At 33.7% G+C, this 12,317-nt stretch overlaps 1 protein-coding gene across 1 annotated transcript; it reads left to right on the top strand.

Annotated features, from left to right (window-relative positions):
- Positions 4,937-11,881, top strand: LOC18599652 (probable kinetochore protein NUF2). The gene is made up of 11 exons (XM_007029711.2): positions 4,937-5,279; positions 5,371-5,589; positions 6,529-6,619; positions 6,687-6,866; positions 7,613-7,702; positions 9,066-9,173; positions 10,107-10,160; positions 10,485-10,599; positions 10,692-10,849; positions 10,957-11,052; positions 11,450-11,881. The coding sequence occupies exons 1-11, from the start codon at positions 5,116-5,118 to the stop codon at positions 11,510-11,512; spliced, it is 1,338 nt and encodes a 445-aa protein (XP_007029773.1). The 5' UTR covers positions 4,937-5,115; the 3' UTR covers positions 11,513-11,881.

The raw sequence follows: 12,317 nt of genomic DNA, 5'->3' as shown, positions 1-12,317 counted from the left end.
CTATCCATTTTTCAGGCTCAGGACAATTTGTTGATAGTTGATTAAGACGAGAATTAATCTCGGAGTTGCATCTTAGAAAGTAAGGGTTCGTAGCCCTACATCTTTTTAGTCAGTTGGGGGCCCACGTGTCACTGTAAAAGTAATTTTATTCTTCAGTTATTTAATTTAAAATATGTATGAATATATTTAGCTTTTACACCATGTTTTTGGCGAGTTTCGGTATTTTCGAAGAAAAATTATAAAAATGCCCCTGTGAGCCAGAAAGTAATATTTTATTATTTTGATTTGGAAATGACTTGTGATTTTTTTTTAAATGTGAGATTTAATAACTGTCGCTCACTGGGGAGATGCAGAAGCTGATGCTAAGCCTTGCGGGGTTTCGATCGACATTCGGGGTAATGAGTGCCTATCGAGATATCGCGGCGGTTGTCACGGGCTCGATGGGAGTTCCGGGTCGTGACAAATAAAGCTTTCAGCCAATACCGTAATATTATTACAACCAGATTATAAGCGTTAAAGCTTGCGGCTAAAAAATGAAAAAGATTCGAGCTATAAAGCTTGCGACCAAGTGAAACAATAATATTACAACTTAATTAAGAGTGATAAAGCTTGTGGTTAAAAATGAATTTACTTTAAACTATCACAATACAACTAAAATGAAAGCGATAAAGCTGTGGCTGATAATGCATTTAAAGTAAGATGTGCAATTAAGCAAAAGCTTACTCTAAGAAGTCATTCATAAAAAAAACAGATAATGGATAGTATTGTCATACATGATACTTCATAATGTATTGAAAATTGACTGGTGCTGTAACACATTTGTCTTTGGATTCACTAGCTTGCAATATCCATTCTCATTCACCTCATGAACATTGTATGGTCCTTCTCACTTTAGACTAAACTTAGCCGTTAATGTTCCTCTTTTAATATGTTCTGCTGCACAGAGTAGTAAGTCATCCTCTTCAAAGCTTTTTTCCTTACCAACTTGTCATACGTTCTACTCAACCTTCATTAATACGTGGAGAAGTTTTTCTCAGCTTTATCCCTTATTTCCTCTAATGTTTCCAATTCCATCATTCATAAAGTATCATTGTCTATTTCAGCATCCAGGGCCAATCTTGCTGATGGAACTAGGATTTCTACTAGTAAAATAGCTTCTGTCCCATATATTAAAGAAAAAGGAATAGCTTTGATAGGTGCTCGCTTAGAAGTTTTGTATGCCTATAGTGCCATAAGAACATCAATCGTCATATACCATTTTACTTAACACTTTGAGCAGAATTTTGTTGATGGCCTTAGCTTGACCATTGCCTTTAAGCAAGTAAGTGGTTGACTTCACATGATCAACATCATAAAGGGTTAAGAGTTCTTTTACACTAAAGTTAACAAATGGAGTACCATTATCGAACAAGATACGCTTAGGTATTCCAAATCTACATATGATGTTTTCTTTACTGAAGTTGACCACGGTCTGTCTAGTTGCCTTCTTCAAGGGAATAGCTTGTACCCATTTGGTGAATCACTCTATTGCTACAAATATCCATGTATGTGTTCTAGAAGGGAGACTAATAAGTCCAATCAAATCGAACGTCCAAGTGTGGAAAAGCCAAGGTGTGATAACGCTATATAGTACTACAGTTGGAGCATGTATGGCGTTTTGATGGACTTGGCATTCATGGCATTTCCTTACGCAATTCATTGCATCTGCTTCCATGGTAAGCCAATAATATCTAAGATCCAATAGTTTTTTATAAAGTTTCTCCCCCCTTCATGCTCTCCACTACTTCTAGTGTGAACTTTTTCCATTAAAGAATTTATATCAGCAAGAGAAACGCACTTCAGTGGACGTCCCGCGAATGATACTCGGAACAACTCATTTCCTTTAAGGAAGAAGCATTGAGCACTTCTCTTTAATTGTTTTGCATCTTGAGAATTTGTTGGAAGAACTCCATTTTGAAGGAAGTCAATGTAACGTCTACGTCAATCGCCTATACATCCTACAAAATGACATTCACGCCCGTCTAGAGGTTCTGAAAACTTGGGACAAAACTATTAAAATTGAAATGCGTCTTTAGACGTAGTCGATAAAAAATACCTTACTCTTTGAAGTAACTGGTGTAACTTCTGATTGAGTTTAGCATCTTAATGGCTACCTTAACAAGATAGGGTAGTTTCAAATCAAACACTGAGAAGTTAAAACTCTTGTTTCTTTTATCGAGCAACTTCTCCATCTCTTCTTTTATGACAAAACTCTAAGCACTAGTGGAAGGAGTTACTATAACAAGATTGCCTATAATAAAGAGATTAGTGGTATTAGGGAGTGGGTTAGTCGTGTTTTCTCTATTTCCTCCAATTTCGTTGTTGTTGACCATGTTAGTAGCATTTTCTATTGGCATAGGTGGAAGGGGTTGAGAGGTTGTGGCAGTTGAGGACGCAAACTAAGTAATAGTCTCCATCATCCGCTTATTGTTTCCTCCAACACTTACATCCTTTCTTATGAAGCTTGGAGCATTTTCATAAGCTCCTGAACATAAGTGGAAACGGTTGTTTCTTGGTTGCCAAGAGAACTTTTCATATCTTTTGATAAAAATTTTCAATTAATTTTTCACTTACTGTAATCTCTCCTCCTTAGTATAATCACCAAAATGTAAAAGGTTCTTTTGGTAAGGAAAGATGACATGTTGCAATGAGTGAATCAGAATGCACTAGAAGTGATAGAAATGAAGATTATAGCATTCCTTGAAACGTAAGTGTTTTAGTGGCATGTGGTGAGGGATAAGAAAAGGTGGAGAAAAATGACAGATTATGGAGGATGGAAAGGGTTGAGTAAAAAAAATGTTTGGAGGAGTATTTAAGAAAGCTTTTAAAGATAATATCTGCTAGGTTTTTTATAATTTCTCTTTGTTTGTCAACTTTCGAGATCCTCATATTTATACTGAATAAGAGCACTTTCGTAGGAATAGTTAAGAGAACATATTTAATCATAGGAGAACATACTTGTCATGGGAGAGCAATTAAATAATGGTTTATGAGATATTAAAAGAATGATCATGTAGTTGGGTAGTAGGCATACGTTCTAGGCAATGGAGTAATGACACTTGATAGTGCGTCACGTATATTTTTAAGGAGCAAAAAAAAAAAAAAAGGTAGAGCACATGTACTTTAAGAAAAGCTTAAGAGGAAGTCTTCTTAACTATCTCCATATTTAAGCCACTAAGTTAAGCTCTTTAGAACATTCCAAATGTAAAGATAACTCATAAACCTTGCTACTCGTTTTAAGTTACTTTCACTTTCCCATACAAACAGCTGCTCGATGTTTGTTCTTAGATGTTTCCATGCTTGGAACGCCCATGGGTACTTCCACATTCAGAACGCTCCTGGGCTCTTCCGTGCTTAAAACTCCTCTAATGTAATTTTTCTATAACATAGTACTTCAAAAATAATAGTTAATCAAAATTAGATACATACAATGTGTCAAGGCAATTTGTATTTGTAAACAATAATTTAGATTTATTTATTAATTATTATTTTTGTAATTACAAAAATATTGAAGGAAAGAAAGTTTCAAAACGTTTAGATATATGGTTTGTTGATAAGCTTATGGTATACGCAACATGTAAAGGACACAAATCACATGTCTAACCTTAACCAAATTATATAAGCCACACAGCATAATTATTTTAAATCAAATGAATGGCCTTTAATCTATTTACAAATGTCAATGATAACTAGCTTGGATTTAAATTGAAGTATTTAATTTAATAATAAAATATGCACCACTTGTTCAAAATTGGATTTTGAATCTTTGAATTTCTTTCAAATTTTACATATTAAAAAGAACAAATTAAATTTTAGAACAAATTGTGTGGTTAAGATGAAATCTAATGTTGCTTATGTAAAAAAATGAAATCTAATGCTTCATTTGATACTTTATCTAGAAAGCGATATGCATATGTAACTAATAATTTAATATAAAATAAAATAAAATCAAGTCACCTAAAATCTTAATTATGATTCAATTTGTTATGATTCAATTTGTTATTATTCATGTATATATACACACACACACTATTGAACAAAATAGAAACCTAAGCAATGCCAAATGATCATAATCTAATCTTGTTCTAATTATGAATTGAAGAAATTTAGCATGAGGCAAACCATATTGGAGCTCATTGTTAATTATACCATCAATCACTTTTCTCGGTAATTTTAAAAATACAAATTGATTGGCAAAATTTATATGTTTGATAATCTATTAATAATTTTCTAAATTATAATATTTTATGAAAAAATATTTGAGAAAAAAGTAAAAAGAAAAATATAAAAAGAAATATTAATTAAGGATAACAATGTAGGTGGTTTTTTACTTGCCTCGAACCGATCTAACTTTTTGATATGTCACTTAGATCCCGCTAACTTATTATCTTTAATTTTCATGCTCGATTTCAATTCAAAGAATATAATATCTATAATTAGCATTCGATTTGAAATGAATTCAATGATTTTTTTAATATAAATTTATTTTTAATTTAATATAATTGGTTGAATTTGTAACTATTCTACTATTCAATTGAACCCATCAAAATAAATCAATTATAGACACTTATTTTATTATTTAATATTTCAGAAACTTGCAAATGGGCCAACCATTCCAATTGAAACACCTTATAAGTTGGATGGCACCAAAATAAATTGGTTTTAAATATATTTATTTCGTTATTTAATCTTTCAAAAAAAATTTTACAAGTGGTGGGAATTGAATCTTGACTTTTTGTTAATACCATACCATTAAATGTATGTTTTGTTAAAAGTATTCACTATATCTAATATTTATTTTAAAACCAAAATTATATTTTTAACAATAATAACATCACCTCTTAACTGATCGGTGAATTGAACCGGTTGTGAACAGAATACGGACCACGCAGGTGTTCCTCTAGTCCGGTACAAATACATTACTTATAAGCTTAAATTTCTCTTTGGCGGGAAAAATATTCACTTTCCTCAATTTTAGCCAATATTTTTTATTTTTATTTTTCCAGTTTTAAATTTTTTTTCCTCACTTTCTCGACAACCAACCACCGGAATTCTTACTCAGACAAAAAAAGAAAAATGTCGAAATTCGAGTACCCGATACTCTCCCGTGCCGACATAATATCAATCCTGGCGGAGTCGCAAATTGCCGCCGTCACCGACAACGATTTCAAGAATGTCAAACCCGATTTCGTCTCCGATCTCTACACTCGCCTCCTCATCTACCTCGACGCTCTTCATGAGTCCGCCCATTTCCCCTTATAAGCAATTCGTCTTTCCTTTTTTTTTTTCTTTTAAATAATTACATGATTTTTAGGGTTTTTTTTGTTGCAGGGAAGACCAAGGGCAAGTTGAGTTTTCAGCATTGGAGCAATTTGAGAACCCGGATCTTCTAATTGGATCAATCCAGGTTATGAACTTGTATTGCAGGTTAAGAGAGGTGGTTGCTTCTCTTAATTGTCCAATGCAATTTAACCTTAGGGATTTGGTTAAACCCGATTCGGCCCGGGCTGAGTTTTTCATCAGCTCAATCCTCAACTTTTGTCTTTATAAGTAAGTGTTTTCTTACTGCAAGAGTTCTGATATTGATTTACTTCAATTGACTTGAGTGAAATTGGAAAATGTGGGATTAAATTGTTATGCCATTGTGAGTGTGAAATGGTTAGGTTTAGAAAACGAGAAATGATTACACAGGCTTTTTCTTTTATCACGTCAATTGTAGGTTTAACTAATCCAGATGTGACATTTTTATTGAAATTTGCCTGTCAGCCCAGAGCATTGACAGGTTCATAATTTTCAATGATTTGACAAAGTTATTACTATTTATGAACTTGTGGCTATTTGTGTATTAATATGGCAAACTTTAAACGATGTGTTGCATCGTGATTTTTGGGATTATAGATATGGCATTCTGGTATATGAGGAACAATGATGTTAGGCATGAATTTTTAAATAGTAATTTAGATTGACTGGCTATCAAACCATGCATTAATGGTTGAGAGATGACAGATGAGATTCAGAAGTTGTGTCTTGGTTCTCCATACCTTACCTTTTACAGTCTGACTTGGTTTTACATAATGGTCTTTTTGGGTTATAACAGCTCTTTCGTAATCAGCCGAACACATATCAAAGCACAATCTAGAGAAAAGTTGTGGAATGCTCCCTGATGACCCATGTAACAGCTTTTCCCTTGCTTAGATTCTTTAACACTAATGCTGAAAGCTATCATATGGTTAAGTTGAGAGCCTATGGGACAACCATTGGAGCACATTTAGATATGAGCAAGCGGTAGTTTGTCTAGTGACCATGCAGCAGTTTCTCTTGTCTTATGTTAATCCCCGTTCTCTTCATAGTCTTTTTCTCTGATTGCCTTTTATGAGAAATTCTGTTTCTTAACTAACATTTTGGCACAGTAAATTTCCTTTAATTGTTCGCCAATTGCTTCCGGCTTTTTATGCATTAAGGTATTCTGCTTGTTGATTTCCATCTCAGAGACACAAAAATGAATCTTCTGAGACCGATTGCAGAGGAGCTGACCCTTCTAGATGAGCAGCGAAAGGAGTGGGAGGCTAAGATTTCTCAGGTATATGAAGAAAGATTTTTGATGTTTTAGAGTAAAGATCAATTTTCACCATATCTTTGCCTTGCAGTTGAATGCAGAGATTGCAGGTTATAGTGAAGCAAGAGAAAGGGAGTTACCCCTTGTTCAAGAGGTAGACTCAAAAGTTAAAGAATTGCGTGAGATGATTGCTGGCCTCAACAGTAACCAGATGTCATTGAGAACTTCTTTTCGGAATTTGAAGGATAAGACTGGGCAAATGGATGAGAAGGTTAGGATGTTAATAGTAGCTCCTTACCAAAGCTTTATTTCAATGATGTAGACATAGCGACCCAGTTCTCACTTGGTGAGGAGAGTTAACCTATATGTGTTTTTCAAACTAACATTTTTGATAGTATTTAGCATTGGAGAAATACTTATACACAGTTTTTTTGACCATAAGATGTGCTTAGAGTTAGATGTGTGTCTGTAAATTGTGGTAAAGTAAATAATTTTGTGCCATTCGTTCTCAATGTATTTTCACCTACTTGCCACATGCCTTTGAACCTGAAGGATTTTTCATAGTAGTGTTTGATCTAGGTTCCTTCTAAAATGCTGAGATGCCCTTCTTTCATCTGAATTTTGCATTTTTCTTGCATGGTTGCTTAAATATTATCTTTTTAAGTTTTATATCTGCTTGATTTATTGTACAATTTTCCTTAAACAGATGCTTACTTTATTGTCATTGTCACATTTTATTTTTGTTATCCTTCTTTGCTACTGTGAATAGATATCCCATGTCTGCTGATCTAGGGTTAGTCCTGGTACACACCCTATATTCTTCACGTGTGTAGAAGGTCTCCTTTCTTTTCTGGTTGGACCACTTTTTAATTCTAATGTTGATATTTTATTTCTAAAAATTGTTTTAAACTTTTTGGTTCTCCATTTTTGCTTTTATATCTGCATTATATTTTCCCCTTTTTAAATGCTAGAACTACTTTTTATTGTTGTTTATGTTGGCATGCCCTCTATTTACAGATTTCTAAGGCTGAGTTTGACCTGGTACAAAGTGTCCAAGAAAATGCAAATCTACGTTCCAAAATAGTTCAGTCACCAGATAAACTACAGGTTCATATTCCTTCTTATTAAGTTCTATTTAGGTAATTATGGCTCATCAGATATGTAAAATCTTGCTGTTATTGAATCTGAAAAACCAAGTGTACAGGCTATTGATACTTTTCTTATAATGGAATGCTTTTAAGGTAAGAATGGAGAGCATGGTTTATATTTTATGTATGCATACTAGAATGGATGGGATATGGTTTAGTTATTTATTTTGACAGGTGGTATTATGTAATTATCTTTTAGTCTTGGGGTTTGGGAAATCCCTACTAATTGGTGATTTCTATAGTGGAACCAGTTTTATGTTATTGAGAAAAACTATAGAATTAACTGCTATAAAATATCTCCTCAAAGTAATGAGGAAAAAAATGGGATTTAATTGATAGAAAACTACTATTTTTTATTGCATGTTTAGCTGATGCTTCTCACATATTTCTTCATAACCTCTCACTAAAGTAAACATACGCCAAAAATTGTTGAGATGGAAAGACAGCATTGCTATTCAAGATTGTATCAAGGGAAGTTGGAAGAATAAAATACTTGGGAAGGTGAATGTGAATTTTTTTTGGTCTGTGATCCTCAAGTTATGTCCAAGGATCTAAATTATATACAGTTGGAATACAGCTAGCTTAACCTTTGTTGTGCCTAAAATGGTATCTGGCATGCATGACTAGGTGCATTTAACTTGGAGAGAAGAGCATAATAAAATGGAATCTTGCTTCTGTTTCTGGTTCTAGAAAATTGCTTCGCTGAAAATTTAATTATGCTGGTAGCGAAGGATGCATGTCTGCCCTGATTTTTGTGTCTGCTATCATCTTCTTGCATGCTAATTTTAAACCCAAAGCCACCTTTGTGTTACTATAGTGTTGTTGTCGTCAATGATTACTTGCAATTCTGAAACTTTGGGATAATTTTCTTTTAGTTTTTTGATGTGGGTGGTTTTTCTCAAGCCTTGTTATCTGCTATCACCTTCCTCTTCCCCACTTAGTAGTGGAATACTTGCATGTCAGATTGGCAGCTTTTATTTGTGCATGCATTCTTTCATGTGGAGGTGTCTAAACTTACGCATTTTATCCAGTATGCTAAAATTGAGTTTTCATTTTACTTTGTATTTAGGCATACAGACATATGGCTTGTGCGACAATCGTCACTTGATATTCAAAGTTGTTTTCTTTGTTTCATAGTTTTCCATGACAAAGTAAATATAGTGCAAAGTCACTTTTCTCTGTTAACTAGCCAAGTTGATTGGAGTATTTAATGTAGCTTCTGTTAAATTTGTTATTCACTTCTCTTGGATGGTATGACTTTCTTTCTTTGCACTAAATTGTTATTCTCTATGTTTTGTTTGTTACATTTGTTTTCCTGAAAGAGAGCTTTAGAGGAGAGGAAATTAGCTCGAGATGAGGCAAAGACTGCTGAAAGGTTAGCTATGCAGTCTTTTCAGGAGAAGACTACCATTGTTGAGGTTTATAGCAAGGTATGTGCCTATATTATGAGGTGTCAGCCTCTTGTTGTCATTCATCTGAAAGCTGACTGGCTGTGAGAGTTTAGTTTGCTTGATCATATTCATTTAAATGCATTCTAACATATGATATACATAAAAGAATTGCATGATGAAGAGGCTCACAATTTCTTAACCTAAATAGTAATAGAATGCTTGTTTATCTGTTTCAGATAGAAGTTTAACGATTGTATATGGCATACCTCACCTTTTGTAGCAAGATTTTACTGTTTGTACTCTTTGTCCTTGAAATGCTAATCATATGTTGTTGCTGAACTTCTTGCTTCACTCTTTGGATTTTGTATCCTCTATTGTTAAAAAAATCAAGAGTCAATTATTGCTCCTACAAGATTGGATTCTTTTGGGACCTGGGCCTTAGAAGCTACTTGTATATTATGCTATTGTTATTCAGCAGTGGGAACCCAGTGGTCCTGCATTTACAATTGCAGATAAAGTCTGAGCAGAGATGCATGGATGTTCACATGCGTACACTTGAGATGAAGAAATTGAGCTATCATTGGACTGTAAAACCTTAGCTTTTCCTTTATAAAGCTTGCTTGTATATTCTTTTATACTGTTAAATCTATATTTTGTATTCATTAGCAATCAAAGTAAGCACCTTTTTTTCCTCTCACATATCAATATTATCTGGGTGACATACTGAGAATAAAACCCCCTAGTACTTTCTTTAAACAAAGGTGACAAAATAGCTCAAATATTAGAATTGCAGAAAGGAACATTACTAGTTAATTATAAAACACAAGAGCCAACTTTACAGGTTTATTCAGAAATAAATATCTGGAAAAGGATTGAAGTGCATGTGCATCAAGTCAACATGCATACACGAGGAGTTGCATATGGTAGAAAAGAAGGATTACTAATTCTTGATATCCTTGGGTGTTGTTACAGGCTCTTAAGAAGATGTCAAAGCACTTTGCCTTAATGCAAGCTATACATGAACAGGTACACAGACAGTTGGCCTCTGTTCCTTTTGTGTTTGTGCTCTGAAACTGAATAGCAATGCCACTTTTGAAGTTTTTTGTGGCTCGTGGAACAAAATCCCATCCCCACCAAGAAAAGAAACGTTTTTGGCATTTTCAAATACATATCAGTTGTATTAGCTTTCAATAAGGTTGCATTTCCTCGAGCTCCTTTACTCTTAAAATATTACAACTGAGATTTTTCTCTTAAAAGGAAAGGTTTTGATTTTTGAATGCTAGCCATTTTTCTTTGTGTTGAAACTACTCATTATGCCAAATCCCCTTGTTTATAATATTGTTTTAATAGGTGAACTCTGCAAAATCAGTTGAAAAAGAATGGAAGGGTTTAAAAGCTAAGTTAAGTGATGATGCTGTGTTAGACAAGTCACTTGAGGCTAAACTGATTGAACGGCAAGGAAAAGGCAGGTTCTTATTCAAATTATGTTGTGTTACTGTCCTTCATACATAAACCGCTACATAGGTGCTTAAACCTTTAGCTTTATTCTTTCACCAGTTGAACAATTGGACGAACTCCAAAGGCAGTTACAAAAAGAAAGGGATCTCAAGTTTGAGGAGTCTACTAAACATTTGAATGATGTGAAGTTGGAGGTGGAATCTAGGCGGCGTGATCTGGAAGCAAGGCAAAGGAAGGTTGAAGATGTGGTAGCAGAGGTAATCCTCATGTCTTCAAATTCTACATGATGCCAAGTTGTCTCTACTCTCTACCTGAAGTTGCTCAACTTCTTAATTTCTCCTTTTATATTTCTTAAACTTAACAGGTAGACTCCATAACGTTAAAGACTAGTATGGCAAAAGAATCTGGAGCTGCTAAAGTGCACGATTTAGTTAGTAAGTGTGAAGAGATTGTAAAACAGGTATTATACTGCTGATTTTAACCTTGAATCATTCTTTACAATGTGCTTATCATAAATATTGAATATTTGTTCTTTGCTTCATTCAATCAGTATAAAGATCTAGTTAAACTAGGATTATTAGTAAATCTTGATTTAGTTATAATGGAATTATTAATGAATAAATTTATTATGTATATGATAAACCTCCATTAATTAGATTAATTTTTTCTGTTTATCAACCATTGAACACTTTTATTATTATCATTATTGTTATTTTGATCAACTTGTATTATTATTTTAAAATTATCCTTATCTTTGTTCTCTTATGCTGAGTTCATTGTATATTAGTTGATACAAGAAGGCTAGATTTTTTTAAATTCTTGAGCTGAAATTTGTCCAAATGGTCATCTGATTGCAGTTTCAACATTATTCATCCTCTATTGGGGTCTTGCTGCCTGTGCTTGGGACAAAGACAACTTGATTGAGTAGCTACAACCAGCCTTTAACTTGCATGTTAGGAAGCCACTCAATTGTGAAATCCATTTTATTCATGAAACTGTAAGTTGTGTTTAGTCTGCAGCAGTAGAAATATATTTATATGGTCTTCCAGTGCTTCAAATTATTTATTGACTTTCTGTTAGTATATGATGAGGCTTGTAAGTGAGTTCTATTTATCGTACGTAGCCAAGATGGTACTAACTTGTTAAAATATCACTTCTTGTGGAGTTCTGTAGAAGATCTTTAGGGTAGTGTTGCCCTTGTATCTTTGCTTGCTTTATATGCAGTGTAGACTGACAGTTTTTTGTATATAACCAGACTTATGATAATGACAGATAAGATGGTTCTCTAATGATGAATGGGGAATAGATTATAAATGTTAATATTTCTAGTGAAGCCTACAATCCAGATTTAATAAAATTTTTTATAGTTTTTAGGTAATTTCACAAGTAAGCTAGTTATTGCGCTGGATGCCAATTTCTCAATGCCTCATTCACCCGATGAGATGACCTATATACCTTATATATTTTCTAATCATATCATGTGGAATCTGTTAGTCTACAATTTGTTTTGGATTTTGAAGAGAAGCAAGGTTTTCCATGACCAAACATGTAGTCTTTAAATGAAGCACACATGAATTCTTGTTGGAAGTTATGTTGCATCGTTGGCATGGGATGTAGCTTGGTTTGATTATAAGAGCAGCCTGAGGGACTTTCTTACATTCTTCTATATATGGATTCTTGGTGTTTTAATAACATGGGAGTAACTTGCTGGAATTCCCTGGCCAG

This window comes from Theobroma cacao, chromosome 5 (genome assembly GCF_000208745.1).
Source record: "Theobroma cacao cultivar B97-61/B2 chromosome 5, Criollo_cocoa_genome_V2, whole genome shotgun sequence".
NCBI classification, from domain to species: domain Eukaryota; kingdom Viridiplantae; phylum Streptophyta; class Magnoliopsida; order Malvales; family Malvaceae; genus Theobroma; species Theobroma cacao.
The sequence above is the reverse complement of the archived record's forward strand: the minus strand, read 5'-3'. Positions and strand labels throughout refer to the sequence as shown.

Excerpts from the sequence above, each read along its gene's own strand:
- LOC18599652 (XM_007029711.2), top strand. The coding sequence starts at position 5,116 with ATGTCGAAATTCGAGTACCCGATACTCTCCCGTGCCGACATAATATCA. Across the intron at positions 6,867-7,612 it reads CTGGGCAAATGGATGAGAAG|ATTTCTAAGGCTGAGTTTGA; the intron begins GTTAGGATGTTA and ends CTCTATTTACAG. Across the intron at positions 10,600-10,691 it reads GATTGAACGGCAAGGAAAAG|TTGAACAATTGGACGAACTC; the intron begins GCAGGTTCTTAT and ends TTCTTTCACCAG.